Source organism: Cardiocondyla obscurior, linkage group LG02 (assembly GCF_019399895.1).
Source record: "Cardiocondyla obscurior isolate alpha-2009 linkage group LG02, Cobs3.1, whole genome shotgun sequence".
NCBI lineage: Eukaryota > Metazoa > Arthropoda > Insecta > Hymenoptera > Formicidae > Cardiocondyla > Cardiocondyla obscurior.
In genome coordinates, this window is record NC_091865.1 from 3721286 (window position 1) to 3743072 (window position 21787).

The 21787-nt window shown below is 38.2% G+C and overlaps 1 protein-coding gene across 5 annotated transcripts in view; it reads right to left on the bottom strand.

Moving 5' to 3' along the window:
• Positions 1-21787, bottom strand: part of LOC139113430 (nucleolysin TIAR) — a 461769-nt gene that overhangs the window by 358713 nt on the left and 81269 nt on the right. Inside the window, exons 1-2 of one of the 5 annotated variants that reach the window (XM_070674608.1) lie at positions 1242-4671; positions 621-927 (exon numbers count right to left, since the gene is read on the bottom strand). The exons of 2 other annotated variants lie outside the window; for them this stretch is intronic. In XM_070674608.1, the coding sequence (XP_070530709.1) occupies positions 621-869 (249 nt within the window). In that variant the 5' untranslated portion in view covers positions 870-927; positions 1242-4671. Of the gene's footprint in view, positions 1-620; positions 4676-21787 lie in introns of those variants that run through there. 2 more of the 5 variants (XM_070674611.1, XM_070674609.1) reach the window with 2 other exon arrangements.

Below are 21787 nucleotides of genomic sequence, written 5' to 3' on the forward strand. Positions count from 1 at the left end.
TCGCATTTAGAATATTATGTCTTATTTTTATAAAATTAATTTAAATTTTATATAACGTTGTTTAAAATCTTTTATGCTCTTTAAAATATGTCTATAATTACTGCTATCTTTTTTCATCATCTTCCAGCAGTATCATTTTATACATTACGGAAATAACTAATGCTATATATATGATCATTAATTAAAACAAACGGACTGTTGAAATCCCTATGAAGAGACTAGAACGCGTTCCTTTGTATTAGAAAAAAATTTAACGAAAATTTCATAAGTTCAAGTATTTTGCTTGAACAATGTGGACCTGCTTGTTTGCAGATAATTATGTTATATGTGATAATTGAAATTTCTTTTACGTGCAATTATAATAGCACGCATTTGTATAATTATTTTCATATTTATACAAATGCGTGCTGTTATAATAATGTTTTTTCTCCCCCCTAAATCACATATATATACATATGTGCAATGTTTAGCATAATTAACGTATATAATAAAATATAATAAGACGATTATTATTTACTGCAATTTAATAGCCATTTATAAAATGTTTGCTCGCAATTAAATTCATGTACCCCCGGATACTTTTGCATATAACTGCGCCAAGCAATCGAATAATCTTTTACCTTATTCGGTGTCGTTGCTTGTTGCTGCGGCGAACAGCTGGTGCTGTGTATAGTCGGCTGATTGGTCGTCGCCGGCACGATGCCCTGATGATTCAGATGGCTCAGCTGATTCAACTGGGTGAGCTGTTGCGGTTGCTGCACTGGATTCTGGGTGTTGGCCTGCAGCTGTTGATGCGACTGATGCGCAGGATGAGTCGTTTGATGATGCGTCGCGGGGAAGGTGGGTACCGTGAACGGGACGAACAGCATCGGGCTGCCGAGGATGTGCGCACCACCTCCACCCAATGCCCCCGTCTCCTCCCTACACCTTTTTCGTGCGTTTTTGGTTTTGGGTAATTTTCTTTATTCCGTCAACCGTGTTTTTGTTTTTTTTTTTTTCTTAATTTCGGGGTGCTACTACGTGTTATCGTTACTTTTATATATCGTTATATTACTTTTGTCAAGTACTGCCGACGACGACGACGAGCAGAGTAGAAGCGTAGCAGTAGCACTAGTAGTGGTAGTAGTGGTAGTAGTAGAGGTAGAAGTAGTGGTAGTGGTACTAGTAGTGGTAGTAGTAGTAGGGGGTAGTAATACGTGTCGAAGTGAAGCTACAATGTATGTTTAATGATTTATCATTACCTGCACTCCTGCCCCAGCCCCTGGTGCTGGGGGTGGGCGTAGGGGGCGGCTCGGACGGAGGTGGTGGACGCCACCCTCGCTACCCTCAGCGATAGACCGCCCCGCTGACTGGTAAGCTGGACCGAAGCTGGCTGGTGATTGCTATGCGCGCAGCAACAAGCACGGCAGCCGATCGGCTGTTGCTGATTCGGAATAGCCTGAAGATGATGACTTAAGGGGCCCCTGGGCCCCGTGGATGAGGGAGAACACGGGTACACCCCAACCAGGCAACCCACCACCGCAGCCCCGGGGCCCGGTGCGCTCGGTGCCAAGGCGCCTGTGGAAGAGGCCACCCCAAGCTCGCTGGCTCTCCGGCAACCACTGCACCACTGCACCCACCCTCCTTGTTGGGGGGCTTGTTGATACGTCCTGTTGACGTCGATCGTCGAGCCGGGCTGAACAACTTCAACTTGGGCCTCTTTAAACTCACGATTGCCTGCGGGTGGGATTTTGCTACCTTGTTGTTAACTTTGGGTGAGCTACTTCGAAATTGCGCGTGACAAACACTGATTCTTGATCTATTCCAAATCTTCTTTGATCAAACGGCGACAATTAACGGAGAAAACTCGAATTGCTTCACTTCGACGTTGCTTTTCAAATATATATATATATATATGTATATATATATATATCACGGTACCGGCACTCGCGTGAAAAGTTACTTAGTTTAAACAAATCGGTGGAAAATCACAGTTCTTACTGCAGCCTCGAAAAAATATAAGTTTTAAATAACGAATTCAGCCGCCGATATTGCCAGTTTATTAATTCTATTGACACCGGTTATAATATCGCAGTTTATTACATAAATAATCCGACCGCACCGAGAATTGCCTTTCACGTATCTTACGATTTTTTCTTTTTTTTAATGAAAATGTTTTTTGAGAAATCTGTTAGATTTTATCGATTATTGTTTTTGTGGAACGTTTACCGCATACTCTTGGCGCAGTCGACGCTCACTTCACGGCCACGTGGTCGAGTGATCTATATTAAGAAATACCGGTATGCTTGTGGATCGTAAATATTTTTAGTAGAGTAATATATTTTTTTTGTACGCAATACGTCACCGCAATTAAAAAAAGTTCACAATACGTTTTCTTGTTAAAAAAAAACTTTGTGCTTTCTTTTATAGCGAATAATTAGAAATAAATTATAACATTAGCAAGAACTAAAGTATTATTAAATTAGTATTAAATCGCGAACAACGGACTTAAAAAATCAATTCGTCGATTTATGATAGTACAACTGTCGAACACGTTTCATAGCATTTTACATAAACCGACAACCTGATAAGGTCTTGCTAGTAGTCGGCAGGGCATGTGTTTTAAAGTCTCAAAAATCGGAGCAATCTGTCCAAGAACCTTACGTCAGTTGATTTAATAATATAAATCAAAAGATATACGTTCCCGCTTAATTAAAGGTACTGCGGCATGTGCGTCTACCGTACGTATTTCGTAGCTCGCGATTGCATATTATTCATTGAAATCTATTAAAATCTTCCCGATGACGAAGAGACGGTGAACCACACTCGCAGTAGCACGCGTCGCACGATTTTCGCTTACAAACGTGTTGCAGAAGAAGACACGAGGTTCGCGGTACACGCACAATTGGAAGAACGATAATCACTGTCGTTCAAATAGCACCTTCCCTTTATTTTTTATTTTTTTATTTTTTTTTGTTTTGCCCCCCCTAACTCAGCTTTATAAATATCTTTCAAGTATGACAGGTGTAGATCATAAAAATCTGATTAAACGCTATTGCCACGCGAATGACATGTGAAATAAAAGGCGGCGGTTACTTCCGATCTTTGTAAGAGGATCGACACTCTTAATTACGGCGGCTTTCTCTACTTCCTTCACGGGTAAATCAAACAAAGCGGCTGGTCCTCGCGATCGTACAAATGAGGTTAAAGACCGACGGGTGGAAAAAGAGGGAACCTAACCCGTAATGTTGGAAGGTCGCTCGCCGACTGACTAGCACTTCCGCTCAGGCTGTTGTGCGATTCAGAGTGGGGGATGCTTCGTTGGGTTGTTGTGTGTAGGGGTTGGTGGCGGTGGGTCGACTCGTCGGTTGGTTGGTTGGGGTGGTTGTGTGTGCTTCGTTCTTGCTGTGCGCGGGAAACCAGGGGCTTTCAAGCCTCCAGGATCTGAGCGGCCCGGCGAAGTAGCGACCAGTTTCACGTGGCTCGTACTAGCTTGAGTTCAACTACTTTCACCCCTGCGTCTCGTTATCAACGTCGCGCCCGAGGTTTTTATGAAATCTCGACGTTGTGAATTTTAAATAAGCGTCGAGCGTTTGCGAAACACGCAAATTCCAGAAATATCAGGCTGGTGTTTATTTAAATATTAACACAGAAGTTGATAGCGGCTCGAGAGCGTCCGCTCGTAAAGTTTACTTCTCGTTTGTAAGAAAAGACGTTTCGAATTGAATGAACGTCGTCGCTTGTGCGCTTCGAAATTTAATCGTGCTGCGGCGAAATATACGAGCAAGTAATCAAGATAAAAAGGTGGAACACGAATCGGTGAGTAAATCGATTAAACGATGAGAAGAAGTCGAGATGTACGAGAGACTGCGTGGGGTATCAGGTGCGCGCTTATCCTGTCAATCGAATTATCCAGAGATTGTCGCAGCTGCTTCAAAATATCCTTTTATCTCAATAGATACGAACCAGATATCAATCAACGTTTGTTAGTCGATTTTTAAAAGTATAAAACAAGATGCTCGTAATACCGGAATTTTTCACCAGATCTGTATATTATTTATTTCGATATAATTTTTCTATCTCACGGATGATTAAAGTAACTTTAAGAATTATTAACGTGTCAATCGAGATTAACGTTAATTAATTGGTTTCGGATCGGCACTGAAAATTTCACAAATTCTCGTATTCGTCGCTAGGCCATAAAAGACGTTCTGCCGTCGGACGCGAGCACTATTGCATGGGCGGATTTCAATTCGATGATGCGTATTTCTTGAAAGATCTCACGTTGCTTGGCACTGAAATAATCACTTAAGCATACGCACTGAGAAAGAGAGAGAAAGAGAGAGAGAGAAAGCACCTGTCACTATTGTCGAACTTGCCGTTACGCACTACCGAAAAATGTCACTTTCGCGAACACCTTTCCGTTTCCGAGCAAGGTGCTTTCCAGCAGGTGCCGAAGAGCGACGGGGGGGACGCGTATTGGTTCGTAAACGTTGTTTGTACGCGTGCGTCCTGATATGCTGTTGTGTTTATGCGGCCGGCAGATGTGGAAGTATTGGCGTAACGGTGAGAGAAAGGGTGTCACGGCGCGGGTTATAAGCGATGGATAAAAAAATGATAATGGCGGATGAATAGACGGGAGTAGTGGTGTGACGCGGCGTCTCGTAGACTAGGGTGTAATGGACTATGGATTTGGTGGAGCGCTGGTCCTGCACGTAGGTAGGCAGCGTGGAGACAAGAACTCTGTATCGCAATGTATCGCGGTGGTGGTGGCGACGACGGCGGTGGCAGCGGCGGCGGCGGTAACTGGAGGGGTGGTCTGCCAGGGTGGAGGGGCACGTGGGTGGCAGAGGGTTGGAGTCTGACTCGTTCCTTCCTTCGTTTCCAAGTGGTAAAAGAGAGGGTAGGTCAGACGATCCCGAGACCGAGGGCGCGCAGAGCGTCGTTTCTCGTGCGGAAACAGTTACCGTTACTTCCGTTGCTGATGTCGTCATGTATATCTTCGTTGTTTTTTGATATTCGGCTCGATTTCTTGTCTTCCTAACGCGGCACAGATTCTCCGTGTCTCTGAATGGATTTATATCGCTTTAAGTTGCAGCAATGTATATCTTTCGCATTAAAAAGTATGTAATTATTTATCACTGTACTAAAGTGATTATGTAAAATCCTTGCTTTACCGTAGTTTCCACTTTTTTATTTGCTATTTTTATATTAACTGTAAATAATAATAAACCAACGTTAAAATTATATTTTAGTATTATAAGTAATATGTCTTAATTTATTATAAACGTTTTGACGAAAATATGAATATTTTTTCGACGAAAATATAAATGTCTTTTTTTTTTTTTTTTTTTTTTTTAGTTTTAATTTGCTAAGAGAAAAAAAAAGTTATCAAAGGCATGTAGTTAGCATGTCGATGAATCGATCAGTACTGGTCATTTGGCCCCTTTGTTCCACGTGTTAATTAAAAATTGCTGGCGGTTATCGTCGTAGAAGGAATCACGCACGTGCTTGTAATTAATTCATCAATAAATTCCCGTCGGACCGCCCAGTAATTTTGCAGCGTTTACTGTTCACAATAAAAAAAATTGCATCTTTTCAAAATTAATAATTACCGAATTGCTAACAAGTTTTTTTTAAATATTTATGGAGATAAACCTCTATTTCTTTATACTAATTATTTCTCATCATCCTAGCTTCATTAAACATAAATACACATTACGTACATATAAAAAATAATATGTAATGCATTTTTTTTTTTTTTAATCAAAATGTTTTACTCAAATATTTGTCGACGTCTGTCAAATATCGTAGTGCTAAGCGACAAGAAAATAGTAATTTGAATCGACGGAGGTAAAGCCGACAACTATAAAGACTTTAAATGCGATTCGCGATTTATCTATAATTTAAAGCGCCTGCGGTTGGTGGTCTTCCATCGGGTCGCCATCAACGAGCAGGTTCGCGAGCACGATAGATGTACACACTGCGCCCAGGAAATTTCGTATTTTCGTGGCTAATGACTGAGGAACGAGACGGTAATGTATTCTATGCGGAACATCTACTATGCACTCCCCATTAGCATTTGTAATGCGCATCTACCCCTAACTCGGGACGCAAGCGTTGACGCGCCCGGCGCAAACCCATCAACGTACCATTTATAGCGCCGTTTCGTGCCCGCGTACGCGGAGAAAAGAGTTTACTACTCGTTGCTGGTGAATATGTTAATAGGATGCACCCGCGCAAGCAGCGCGCTCGTAGCATCGTCCGCGTTATAACGCAGCCGTTGCAAGATTACGGTCGCTTTTACCGGCGTCGAGATATTTTTCCGCTTTTCCCAAAGGCTGCGATAATACGCGGAAGTAGACGCATCATTAGGAAGCCATTCACTTGTCATGCCAGAGCAGTCGTTACATCTGTGCTTGTCGATGCTTTGTGATTTCTTTTCTTTTTCTTTATTTTTCTTTTTTCTCTGCATCCTGGTGACCAAAACGATTCGCACTTATCGCTTTCGCCCGGTGGAAGGCTTTTATCGACTTTGCCCAGTTGCGGATAATCGAGAACGACGTATCGCGTGCATGCGCCGGTGGCACGACACATCTGTGTTTACACTTCTGCAAAGCTGAAGTATTTTTTATACCATAATCGATAAACCGGCAGCGGTATAAAAGAACATGATGAATGTTATTTGTATCGGAATGCAACTTATTTCCGTTTATAAATCTATTTTTTTTTTTCTTCTTTTTTTTTCTTTTACATTAAATAGGAGTAAAACTTATTACGCGCATAAAATAATTTAATAGTTATTTGAAATGAAATGTATTGTATATAATTTGTATACTTTCTATTCGCTTTTACACATTTTCTCGCGCATATCCGAAATTACTAAGAATATTTAAAGCTCTCCCGTCGAATATTTCGCGAGAATATCATCGGAAACATTTTGCAAACGGTGTTGCTGTAAAATCCACCAAGAAATGCACAAACAAACACGGCTTCTGGCTGGCGATAACGCCGTAATTAACACTTCAGCCGGTGTGCCGTGCAATCTCACCGGATGTTTCGCCCAGGAAAGAGTGCCGCAGCCGCTATAATATCCATGAAAAACGCTTGTTCTGAGCCGAAACGACCGTCGAGACCTCGGAACGTCCCGAAGCGCAGAGGTGGTGACAGCAAAGGCGACGGGCGCAATAACGGATAAGCGGAGCAATCGGACAGTTCGCGAGCGGCCTCTGCTCCTGATGGGGTGGACGATGGAGAGACACGGCTGTAGGGAGTCGGTATATTTATAATGACCCTATATGTATGCAAATGGCTGCATATCGTACTCTCCTATTTTGCTTGCATCGCTCGCACTCGCACGTGAGAGAAAACTCGGTACACGCATCCTCTCCACCTCTTCTCCTGTGGCCTCTCTTCCTCCGGTCCTCCACACTCTCTCTTTCTCCCCCTCTCTCTCTCTTTCTCTTTCTCTCTCATTCCTTCATGTTTTCCGAATCCGCAAACGTACACGTGTACGTAGCCGTGTGCATATATATTGTGATCGCGCGTGAAATTACAAACACGCAGAGGGAGACGAGCTGGCGAGCTAGAGGGATGGGGGAGATGCATCGATTGTGCGTAAACGCGAGTCAACGCAATTCCACAAGAGACCACGGGACAATTTTACAGTTAACCAGGTCTTTTTAGTTATTATATGCCGCCTCGTGGCGTATCTGTGATACGTGACGCGACAGATTGCTTTCTGGACGAGAAAGTTCTAATTTGACAGCGAATGTAGTATAACTTTCTATTGGATCACCATAAAGGAGTACAGAACTCGCACTTCCATTTATGAACTTCCTGATGAGATACATATTTTATCTTTCAAATTGAGAGAATTTCGCAGGGATGTGCTGATTAGCATGAACACGCACTTGAGTTAATACAAAACGTAATTTTATTTACAAAATGCGTCAGTGGTGAGGCGTTTAAATTTTTGCTCGCCAAAGATACGTATATCAATTAAATGATAGATATTTAATAACCGAGTGTTTTGAAATTTTCAATTAATGTATAGAATTTACGTATAAAATCTTGATCAATATTTGATTTTATCAATTGCTGATTCGTGCGGCGAAAAACAGTAATATATTGCGATTTTATCTTCAATCTCGATTCGTTGCTGATATGAATTTAAGCTACATATATTTAACGATTTTATTAAAACTAGCTCTATTTTATCAATTTTGAACGTGGCATGTCTTTTATCGTTTGTTTAATTTAGCAAACATGAAAAAGTACCGACAAGTATGTTGAGTCAAATAGATTCTGAATTTTTATAAAAGGGAATAATATCTACGGTACTAGTTGATCAGTTTCTTTAAAATAAATAGATTTTTGTAATGTTTTAACGTTTAGTTAAATTATCTTTCTTATTATATGTGCGTTTATAAACAGTGCAAAGTAAAATTTCTCTTTTTCCTTTTACCTAAAGTTTGTTTTGCGTAAATGTCGATAGGGCGCATCGCGATGCACATAAATTATAACGATAAACATGTTATTTATAGACCTACATAAATTGACTATGCTAATTTCTGCTGATCAGCAGGAAACTGCATTGGGGGCTGCCACGATCGCTATAGTCACATTCATTGAAAACAAATTGCAACCTATGTGGGCGCAACAAATCTCACTGTTTAGTCAACGTGTAATGAGATGTAAAAATAGCCTTTGCGTCTAATAGCCCCTTGTGTAAACAGCTCTTATAATTTCTAATTAATTATAATTTTAAACGATAAAAGTACAAGGCATAAGTGTGAAACAATTACGAAGTAGAGATATATTTTATGTTGTATGTATTAATTATTAATAAATTGTAACGTAATGAGTACACAAGTTGCTTTGCAAATTATATAATATTTGCCGTTATAATTATTCTGCAAAACGAGTATACGAATATTAACGTGCGAATCAAGCATTATTAATTACCTCAAATCTTTTTTTAACCGGGATAAATTTATTTATAAGATAATTATTTAATCTCAATTATTGCATTAAATTATCGTAATAAAATAAGTAATGATTTTAAGGTGCCATTAGAGCTCGCTCAAAGTTATGGCATTCTATCCTTCATAACCGCGTGACATTAGTACGGCATGCAACAATATACCACGATAAAATAGGATCAGCAAGAAGTAGCAGCAACAGTCGCCAGTTTCCCGCTACTAGTTTCTGTCTCCGCGGTTTTGTTTTGCAGTACGAAACCGTGAACTACCTTAAATAATTGCAAGCTTAAACATGTTTTGCTAGAACCCGGCCGCGGAGGAAGTAAGGCAATCAAAGGGGAAGTCTATCGAAAGAAAAATAAGAAAATTATCGCGGTAAAAAGTTGAGAACGTATTCGAGCATATTCTTTCTCATTCCTAACTGTTTCTCTAAAGTAATGAACATTTTTTCCAAATATAAAGTAGCAATTATAAAAGGTAACGTAAATTCTTGGTCACTTGGTATCAATAACAAAATAAAAAAATCGAAAAGAACGTTAATAAAGTTGTAAAAATATTATGCGACTTTTAAATGTAATTAATAAATTTTCGTGTAATAAAATAAATAATAAATTATATCATTGCATTGACTTAACGTAAACTTATAAAACTCGGATAACATCCCGGTAAAGCCGCAGATAAGTATATCAATTCGCAGATCGTGTGATCAAAATTCACAGCATAAAATACAAAATTGGGTGCGTAATATAGACATCTTATTTCTGGATACGTAGAAGAGCATGACGAACGGTCGACCCCTTGGTAAAGTCCTTTGCATAGCCGGAGGGAGAGCACCAAAATTCCAAGGAAGATTAAGACGTGCGGATTTGGGGGTAGGGCAAGCGGAAAAACAGGAGCTAAGGGCAGGGAGCGGAGCCTTCGCTCGCGGCTACGGAAAACCGTAGTCGGCTCGTCGCGGAGAAGACGCGAGAGAAATCTTTCGCACCGCTCTTGCTGCACGATCTCTCTCCGTCTTCGTATCCGCTCGTCTCTCTCTCTCTCTCTCTTTCTCTCTCTGTCCTCTATTCCTTCCCTCTCGCTCTCTCTTTCGTCTGTGTAAAAGCAAGAAAGCTTAATTTCAATTTCGAGCCCCGAGGGTGTCGTTCCGAAACGAATATAATTATACGGAATAATTCTGACACGAGGAGGACGGCGAGTGGAGGAGGGGCTGGTAGGCAGTTTGGCATCGGGTGCAGAGAGGTGGGAGAGGGGTTTCGGTTGTGAACCGTTGAGAAGGAAGTCTCGTTCAAAAGGGGTAGTAGCGGCACAGAAGAAAGCGGGTGCGAGAGAGTGCGTACGGTATAACTATCGCGTAGACCACGATTATAAGCGTTCTCTTTATGTTACGCAAGGCGAGTTCGCCGAAAGATAGCGAGTGTTTAATGGTTTGAAATTCCTACCGGCATGGAATGCCTCATGAATGAAAATTAAGTCAAGTATACTTACAAGACTTGTCTCAACCACGTTTCGCAATGCGCAACTTCGAAGTGCGATTTCTCTCTGCGATTTAACAAATGATTCGACACAGTTTGCCTCGTTATTTCGAGATACCAGAAGATTATCAGATTATTAAATATATCACGGCGTATAAAGTCTTATTGTTTCAATTTAAAAATAATATATAGGAGTCGCGTTAAAAAAAAAATGCATGAGAGCGTTACCCAATCACTAATAAATGACAAACGATAATTTTATATTACATAATAAATATGAATCAAATTTTAATTATTTAAGACGAAAATTAATTCTAACTTTTCTCATTGTTTCGCCAATTGTTTTTTGTAACGATTGACTTCACATTTTTTTTTTTTTTTTTTAACATTGTACTCTTCGCCTTCACACCCTTATTCCATCCCTCTGCTCTCTCACCCTCCTTGAATCCGATGAAACGAAGGCACCTCGTTTCATTATCCGGATATTAGCCATCGGGGACTCGAAATTGCTACAACTTAAACAATTTGTTTTAATGCAATCGTCGATTAAATGTTTACCGATTGTATTCTCATTGATTTGTCGACAATTTTATTTATTGAATCCACCTTCGTGCAAAACGTATTTTAAATTTTTATTAACGCTTATTATATTATTTAAAATATTTTTTTTTTATTACATATAATAATAAATTTTTATTATATTTATTGCCAGATATTTTAACGTTTGAATTAACAGTGCGGCATCGTTTATAATTTATATACGTATGTGTGAACAGAATTTATAATAACAAATTTATTACGATTAACTGTAAGTTAGAATCGCATAATTAATAACCTGAAATTGTAGTCATTTCTATGCGTGTGGATTCGTAATCCATAACGTGCAGATGCTCTTGTGGTTTTACGATAACTCTTCTGTCTCGTGAAATATTTCATCGTAAAATACTCGTCGGTAAATGATATTTCTGGAAACGTAAATAATGCATTTGGCGCATAATTGCAGTGTTCGTATTTATTATATAAACATGAAAAATGCAATGACGGGAAATATCCATTAGCGTAAATAAAACGATTTTATATTGTATCTTTATACCTTTTGGTTAATAGCATATTAAATTACATAATTTATATTAACTTTTATATTAATCATGTTTGTATAATATTAGATAAATTTTAATTGATCCCATCAAAAAAATTACTATGTATATATATGTATATATTTATTGACGATTGATTAAAATAATAAGAATTTAAAATAAAATCTTATAAAGTTTTATTAAAACCTATAATTCATAATCGTATAAAAAATCCAAACTTTGCTCTCAAATTTTTTTCTTTAACGATAAGTTTATCTCAATTATAAAATAAAATAATGTAACACTAGATGTGGCGTATTACACGACATACATTTACGTAATCGTAACAATGATTTGAAACAGCAACGCGAAAAATAGCTCGCGGCATTGTTGACGGCACCAATTGGAACATTCCTGCATGCATATACATTGCTGTTTGATATTATCAAATTGCACGAGTAAATCAAGAGCGAATTAAGATCTGCTAGAAGTGTACACAAGTAGACGGTAATTAACTCATCTGGAAATTATGAAAGTCAAGATGAAGGAAGTTTGCTAAAGCTAGAATAAAGTAAACTTCGAAGCGTTACTTATAAAAGGTAACGTAAATTTGCCGCTACTTCAAAGGTAACTAGTTGCTATTTATTCTTTTTACAAGTTAAGTACTTTATAAAATTACTTTTGTAAAAACGTATATTGAAATGTTGATTCGGTTACAGCGCGCACATTTTATCCCCTTTATCTCACTAAATAATTTTCAGCAAAACGAAACAAGCTATAGGAAAATTTGCGTAAAATTCTCCTGCGCGATCCTCATCTTCATCTTCAGGAATCATGCCGCGCGATATTCATGAAATTCGTCGTCTTCAATAATACAACGTGGAGAATGGGATGACTTATAAATCCTGTAAGCGCGACAAGACTGTTTTCTCGAGAGGAGCAGAGATTGAACGAAAAAGTTGAAAGATACCGCGTGGAATCCTAAACGATTCGTTTGCTATCCGACTCACCTCCTCTCGTTCTTCGTCCGTTCTGGAATTCGCGCTAAGCGACGCGTGCCACACTGCAATCTCTAGTGCCTTCTTCTGAGTAGTCCACAGTGGAATCCCTTTTCTCCGTAGATATCCTCGCGAGCTCTGAGAAGCACGATGATTCCGTTCGTCCTGAAACGGTTTTCGTAATCTTCTCTGGAATCTCTTTTCCGAACGTACCTTTTACTCGAAATCTCCGAAAACTAAGATAATCCTAAATTTCATATCAAAAATTTCTCGTATGTGTGGTAATATAATATTTATTTTAACATCGTTTCTCTAAAATTAATTATAAATTATAATTAATATTGTATTGATACTTTATAGTAAATAATTTTACTTTATTTTTCAGATAAATAGTATTAATCTCTGTTCACAGAGATAAGTACTATATTTGAGAGAGCACCAAGCATCTTAGTTATGTAAGAGTCAATAATACTAATAAAAGAGCTTTAGCGTGCTGATTCGTGTTGCGCAGAATGCTGTCTTTAATTAATTTTCGTATCTAGCCGCTAATGCCTCGCGAATCAAGAACAAGGGAGGTTTACACCCGGGACTCGTGAAGCTTTTTAAAGTTCGAATCAGTCTCGGTTGCGAGGGAAGGCATGGTGGAACGAGGTGGCTGTACCGAAACAAAGAAAAGCAGGCACCAGAGGGAGAGGAAAGATAACGGAGGGACCGTGGAAAGAGGGACAGAGAGAGGTGGCGATGGGAAAGGAAGATGGAAAAGGTTGCGAGCGAGCAGGAGGGAAAAGGGAGACGTCGTCGCGCGGTGATTTAAGGTCCGGTGCCGCGCTTAGTTCTCTAAACATTTTAGCCGACCTTATTTCGCCTGCATTATTTCAACGTTAAGACAAGGCGGAACTCCACGTCGCACAAAGACCGGGGTCCACGAAAGGCAGGTCGGAGCTTGCGAGGAAAGCTACCGGCTCGGTTAAGTGGGCTGATACATAAATATACAATTAATCAAGTTGGCTCGTCGTAGATATATCGCATCCGTCCCCTCCGTATTCAGCTTCGTTGTCGTCGCATCTCCGCATCCTTACTATCAGCTATCATTTTTTTTTTTCCCTCTCTTTTTACGGCGGTACGTATACCTTGCGGCACGTTTACCCGAGTCGAGACACGCCTCGGCTTATATCACGATAAAAATGAATTCAATTGAAATAAATTAATGTCGTGAAAGAGTCAATAATTACCATGTAATTTTTTAATTATTACTGGTTAATCTAAACGTTTTTCGCGGTGTACTAGTCAACTGGCGCGATCTGACTTCTGTCAACGCGCGCTCGACTGCCGCGGCCGCTGAACTCCGGGCCCGCCGGCCGCCGCCACGCGACCTCCCACCATGTGGACCGTGAAACAATGATGGCTGCCGGCTGACGTAACAGACGCACGTGCTCACGGCGACCACGCGCGCGACGGCGGCGGTCAGCGGGCCCGGCGATCATTGACCTCGTCTGCAGTCGAGCGCGCGTTAGTTAGGTCAGTATGCGTCAGATGGCAGGTACACGACGAAAAAATATACAGTAACGACTAGATATTAGATAATTGTCACTACATAAATACTTTTTTACAACTTATGGCTAGTACTAAGCTAATAACTGGCTGAGAAATATATTTAATCTGCGCGATCTAAGTACTAACTACAAAATAAGAACAGCGAGATGAATTTCCTCTCGGATTTTTTTGGTTGTCACGTATTTTTTTTTTTTTTTTTTATATATTAAATCGTATGCGTGTAATAAATCCAAATTTGCAATAAATAAAGATGATAATATGGATACCTTAGATTTCCTCGTGTGTTACTAATTGATATTAATATATTGCCCAGTTATTAAAAGATTAATTGTTTGTTATGTACATAGTATATTTCGATTAATGGATATTTGCCGTCACAGTGATATTTATAAGGTAAACATGATTTGTCGTTTTAACTCTACGAGTTATATGTCACGGTTTCTAAATCAGAAGCGATTGTAAATCGAAGATAATTTTATTTGTATTATTTTATATGCACGAAGCGCATTCAACAATTTTAAATAAATAAATGATATATTATAATAAAAGCGAAGAAATATAAAATAAAGTTGAAAGTAAATAAGAACTTAATTATACTTTTTTATCAGAGTATAATTTAGTAATGCATAACGCTTTCGTTGCTGCGACTACGTTGTAACAATTATTATACTAATAAATTTATACGCATCTATGTATCAATATCACGATATGTAAATATCACGTTAAAATATATTACGCTTAATGTCTGTATTATTGAGCAAAAGGAAACACGGCACTGATATATAGCGATGATCATTTACGCGAAGTTACGTACCAAGAAGCAAACGGAGAATTTGGCAAATGTTACTGCTTTTCTTGTGCTTCCGCTAAGAAACCCTGGCAGACTCTATGCTACGACATGTATATATAGTTTCTGAAACGTCTTCTACGGATATCCCACGTTGAATTTGCCGAAGTCTAAGAAATTTATCATCCATAAACCTTTTCATAAGGCATTCATAAGAATATTAAACATATAAGGCAATAAAATGAATTGTCATCGGCAAATATGTACGTGTAATTTTTGCAGATGACACTTTTCGCGAGCATTTCAAGTATCACTTATTTTTAGGATATGCACGGAGTTTAGCGAGAGCAGTTGTTGTCAGAGGAAAATCCAATAAATATTTAAAAACTTTACTGCCATTTGTAAAACGTTTTCGATGAGTGCCAATGTAATTTGCATGTTATTAAAAGACGGTTTTGCTAGTTGCACGAAAAAAAAAAAAAAACGCGAAAAAATGCATGTTTACGTGACACTGAATAACGCGTTTTCGCATTACATGGGTAAACGGATATACATATACGCAGGCTTGAAGAAAAATGCTGTTAAAGAAGTTTTATGTAACTCTGTGAGAAATTCTATTTAGAAGATTAATGTTCCACAAATCTTGATGGATTCAACTCTTTTCTGGATAAGACCATCTCTTAGGAATTATGGAAAAGTGAAAATGTATGCGTTTGAAGGAGAGGGAAATATTATACGCATACGAAAAATCATTATTAATAACAGATATTACTACATGATATTATTAGAGAATTATTTGTCAATTATTTTTTTTTTTTTTAATAAATAAGCGCGAGAATAAAAATAAAAATTGCTATTATTTTAAAATGTAAAATATGTACTCGTATTTAAAATATAATTTCAAGATCTTTATCTGTTTTTGCTGTCGCCAATAAATTTAAATTATTAAAATAGTTTTATATCATACAGCCGCGTTTCGCTTAGATCTACAGATATTTACTTGCGTTCGACGCAGATCGTAGAAATAGATGTATCCGGCATTCGATGAAAGTTCAATAATTATAAAATTTATCGTAAAAATTGATAATTATTTTTAAATATAAAAATCATAGCCTTTCAACGTAAATGATGTACGATGCAAACATGCATCAAATATTCATTACCGTTCCGCTTCTACACAGGAGTATCAACAGCGAGATAACCGGCGAAAATAAGTATACAAACCCGTTATACGACGCCTGGCGCGATCAAGATTATCGTGGAATCCTCGACGTAGCACGAAGAACAATAATTCACCTCGAAAGTGGCTGCCTAAAAAAAATAATCTCCACAGCTTGTCCTTACTCACGCTCGTAAATCAGCGTACACGATTGCGCTCTGCATAGCGGGTCACGGAAGTCGAGCGCTACGAATCAAGGAAAAAGAAATAAAGCCGTCCGGTTTTCCTAATAATTCCGTAGAGTCGTATTTTCACGCGGAAGAAAAGAAAAAAAAAAAAAAAAAAAAAGAAGTGCGACGTCGTTTCGTCGTTCATTCGTCGAGAACGCATCTGCGAGCCTCGCGCCCGTTCTTCTCGTTTCGCGAAATAAGAGCCGCTGCGCGTCGAGCTGGCCGCGTCGGGCGTTGCAAATGAATCGTTAAAGCCGAATGGCAGGAAAGCGCGTCAGACGCGAGGAAATCGATGCCAGAGTAAATGATTTCTCGTACGCCCGTAAACGTCCGCGCCTTTCGTACGCGAAGATAAGCAACATAAATCTTCGGGTTGTGCGCTTGTACACGCGTGCACGTGCACACTCGCAAGGGATGGTACAAGAGTGTGTAAGCGCCCTCGGACGCGTCCTCGCCCACCCGCTCGTCGAGTACTCGAATGATGGCCGTACATACAGCTTTTGCACCTTTAATATTGCACGCGTCAGTGTTGAAGTATTTACGGCCACGGCGCATAAAAGCGCCGGGGTTCGGTCCTTGAACTCCCTTTTGCAGCAGCTCTTCCGTCGAGAGATTCAACCGTTGATGCTCGCTACACCCCACACTCGGCATACGATACTCTTATTACTGAGCATCGCTGTGGCAGATTATGCGGAAAAATTCTCGCACTTAAAGAAAAACCTAACGCAAATGTATCGAAAAATCATTTTCGCAAGCGAGTTTCACATGAAACGGGTATGAAATTTTTGCACACGTGTAATTCGAATTGGGAACTGATCGCCTATTGGCAAATAATAAGAGTTTTGCGTTTAAATATTATATCGTTATACAGATACCGCGGCGGAATTTCAGCGGAAACAAAAGTATACACACGCCCGAACGCAGTTCTGAGTAGACATGTGAACGTAACGAAGTAGACCCGGCATAAATATTAATTGTGCTAGATTACATGTAAATACGTGCGACAGCAAGCGACATGGTGAAAGGAGGGTACTGCGGTAGCACGTGCATCCCAAATGGACCATTATTCCATCAGCGACACAAACTGTTAGCTAACTCGGTCAAGCGAAGTGACCGTGGACTCTCCTTTCGGAGACAAGTTGTGGATGGCTGGCCAGTGTTAACCGGGGTCGAACTGGCGGCCGGGAAAGGGGGCAAGCGGTTTAATTTTTGCGGGCGGTTGCCAGAAATAATCTTTCGCTCGACTCAACGGAGTTGATTGTTTGATCTCGGCAAACCTTCACCCATCTACCAACAATCCTGTCGTCGTTCCTCCCGCGAATTACTCCGAAACTTCAGAAATTAGGCTGTTGTCCAACCACTTCACGCGATCGGCATACAAAATTTCCAAATTTCCCTTTATACGTAGAGCACATTGTTAAATACATTATCTGCATAATTGTAATTTTATGTTTAATTGTAGGGATTAAGTAATAATGTGCAAAAATGATGTTTGTATTTTCCGCGATAATTTATAACATTACAAATAATTATTTGCAATTACAATAACGTTAATGTTCAACTTTTACTGTGTTAAACCTAATTTTAATTTTAACTGTTTAATTAATTTTTTTTTTCCAGTTTTTAAAATTAGCATAACGTGTTCTGCATTTCTCGTCGTGTTCTAATTCTCTTTTAATATGTATGCATATAGATATTAACACACATACGATGCAAACTTAAATGCGCTATTCTCTCCATTTACCGCGTCACAAAATGCCGAATTGGCGGTAATTGCTACTTAAACTTCACGTTGGGCGCCGCGTAATCGGGGTATTCAACAATTTACATCTATTTCGCGAACACGCATATAGCGCACCGTGGCCGTTAAAATCGCGAGCTGCGCGATCACTTGCGAAGACCTTTCTCGCATCGAGTAGCATAGGAGTCGCTGGAAAACGAAGAGGAAGACGGTAGCGGGTGAGAAGTAAGACGAAGGTGACGGTGAAGTACGGCGGAGGGTGGTACGACCGTTAATATGGAAGACAGGATGAAGGAGACGCAGCAGGATGTGCTCGAGGCGCATTTCACACAAAGTTCCTCGGAGTAGGTAGGTACAAGTTTTAGCCCGAACAACCCGCTCCTCTACTATGCTCCTTAATAGATACCTACTTCGCGGGGCACACCTACCCTCAGCCAGTGCCTCACTCCTTTCGTACTTGCTCACCATCCCTAATGCCCTCCACTAGGTCCTTCAGGATTAAGCCACCCTTAGGATCTTCGGATACAGAAGCCATCGAGGTCACTGAAGACCGGACGAAGGCTAAGCATGGCTCGTATTCGGTCTTACGACTAATAACACCTTGTACCAGCTGATATATGTATGTACATTGAAGGACACTTTTATAAGTTGCTAAGTAGGTAACTAAATTGTTGTGATTTTGTTACAAATAAATTTTTGAACGATATTCTTTATAATTTTTTTTTTTATGATTTTGCTCAAATCTTATATGTTATTATACACAATTTTTTAAAATATTTTTGCAAATTTTTAATAATATTTGGAAAGAATAATAAAAATGCAGCAATAAGTCATTGCAATATTGCGTAAGCAAAATTAATTATTTTTAAAGTTTTAATGTTGTACTGTTAAATCACAATAGACTTACATTTTTTGAGATTTCCAATAGAAAATAGTATTAAAAAAAATAAAAGTTTAGTTTTCTGAAAATTATTTAAAAATTATATAAGAAATAAAATTTTTGGAACATCGGTATACACGTTAATGCAATTTTTCAAACAGAGAATACATAAGATTTTCTCTTACATTTCTTAATAATACGCTTTCAGAATAATTTTCTATAGTGAGTTTTAATGATTGTGCATTGTCCGTAAAAGCAGGGAAAGAAGATAAAATCACGCAGTGCGTCTAAGACTAAAGAGTTTTTTAATAAGCGACTGACACCCTTCCGGTGCGATCCGCTTACCAACCCTTTCTTCGTTGGATAGAGACAAATATTCAGCCAAGGGAAAAAATAACGCGGCGGCAGTAGGGTCGCACCGTAGAGTCTCATCCATCCTTTAGACCGTGATAAATGCATCTGGTTAAGAAAAAAGTAAAATTTCATGTAAAAGCAAAACCCTTCTTATAAAAAATATAAGATTAATTCGTAGTTTTTATTTGACTAACGTAATTAATTTTCAATTAATTTATTTGTGATTGTAATAAACATATTTCTGTATATGTAAATTACATTGTACGGGATAGACGAAATTCTTTTCCTTGCTTATACGCACAAAACAGCTTTAAGGAAAAATAAAAAGTTTTAATAGTTAAAATAATTTCTAAAATCTAAAACAGTAAATTAAATATTATTTTGTTAAAAAATTTTTACGAGAAAATGAAAGAACGTTAGAAAACTAAGTCGATCAAGTTGCAATATCAAAGTTATGCAAGAAATTATTCAGAATCAGAATAATTAAAATGCAGATGTGCGTCACACAAATCTTCCGGGTTTTTCAGTGTGTTAAAGAGAGTAGTCTACTTTTTTTTATTTCTTTTTTTTATAGGAAGCAGTAAGGTTGTGTATATGTGTGTGTGCGTGTATGTGTATGTGTATGTGTGTGCTTAAAGTCGATTCTATCTAAAGAATATATATATATATGTACGAAGGAGCAAACGAATGAATGAACGAAGGGATGAAATATACTCTGAATAAGAAATGAGAGGAATATTTAAACGTCCTACTACTACGAGATCTCCGTTTTCCTGATTTACTTATTCGTATTAAATATAGATAGTGAAAAAATTCGCATTTTATTTAATAAAAAACGTTAAATAACGAAATAATAACAAATATCATTTTAGTACCGAATATTATTTAATATTAAAATCGATAAAATCAATTAAAAAATATAATTTTACTTTAATTTTATTGTATAAACACTTTAAATAGTAATTTTGATGTTATTTAAAAAAAGTTTTACTTTTTATTCTTTTAAAAAAAAAGATTGATTTAATCTCAGCTTTATAACATATTTTTATATGTACATTTCAATTGTTTTAAATTAAAAAAAAAATTTCATAATGAGAGCAAAAGTTTATACAATGAGCGATATTACAGGTACGAAAAAATAACTTCTGCCCGAAATATAATCGTGCCGAGTTCCGATCTCCAACGAATTGATAGTTAATTACCGGGAAACGGGGGTGGCTCGGATAACGGATGGGACAAGCCGTCGCTGTAATTCACGAGGAACGGATTTTCGTGTTCCTTTATACGGGACGTAACGCGAGGCGAGCGACATCGAGGGCCGCACCCTTCCTGAATCCTTAACCCACCGGAACTGAATATTTAACCTGTCCCGGCGAACGTAGAAAGAGAAAGGGAATAAGGCTAAACAGAAGAGAAATATCCCATCAAAGCAGATAGATCTGTGTTCGCTTTAACAGATCCGTCGATTTCTGTCCTATAGAAAAGCCATCGTCGCTTTTTCACTTGTTTCTTAATAAATATTCGGTGTGTTCTATCAGGAAGAAATTACAAAGAAATAAATATGTGATGTAATACAGAATCAATGGATCCGTATCATAAAAAAAAGTATACATTTATAAGAAACTATTTGTAGCGAATATTTTAAAGAAATATTGTATAAAAAAAATTTTTTTTACCCTCGTCAAAAACAATGTGTAATAAGTTTCATGCAATAAACACAAGACGATATGGAGTAACAAGTGTTTTTAATTATAATGCAACTTATTTAGAAATAATTTGCATTTTTAATAGCCGCTGCTTAAGTAAAGTCAAAGCGACAGTAAAAACGTTTATCAAGACAATATCAATTGTTTACGTTGGTAAAAAATAATTTTTAAGACCTAAAAAGTATTTCACGGAATGCATGAAGCGAAATGTCAGTTCGCTTCATCTTGATCCCTCTCCTATTTCTCTGCTCTTCTTCCGTCGGCTGACATCTCGCCGTTTCTCATCATCCATCAACAGAGCCCACTCAAGTTGCAACAACTGTAATTAATTTTCTTTTAATTCTCAAGATTAATGGATCGACGCAGTCCACTTCGTTGGCATCGAGCGGAACCCGCGCTTTATGGTGTTTACGGATCTATTTAGAAATTTCCTGACCGTTAGGCACACGGCCAAATAAGCATGGTCATCAATAAACCGAATGGCGTAGCGTGTGCTGAGACTTGGAAAAATCAATAGACAATGAGGAGAAACATTATAGGTCAATAAAGAGCAACCAATTGAAAAAACCTTTTGTTTTTTTTTTTGCTTCCAAGTTAAAAAAAAAAAAAAAAAGAAAGAAAAAAAAACTTTTTTTGGCATTTAATTTTGTTGCATTTTAAAACTAACAAATATGATTTCTAATGGAACTTATATTTTTATTAAATTGCATATAGAATATGTATATTGAATTTTGCATTTGAAATATTTTACCAAAGCGAAATAAAAAATGCATGAGAACGTCCAGATGTTCGGATATTATAAAAATAACGGTACTATTGATGTTAAATAATAATGCTCAAAGCTCGCTTTAAAAATAATATCACTGG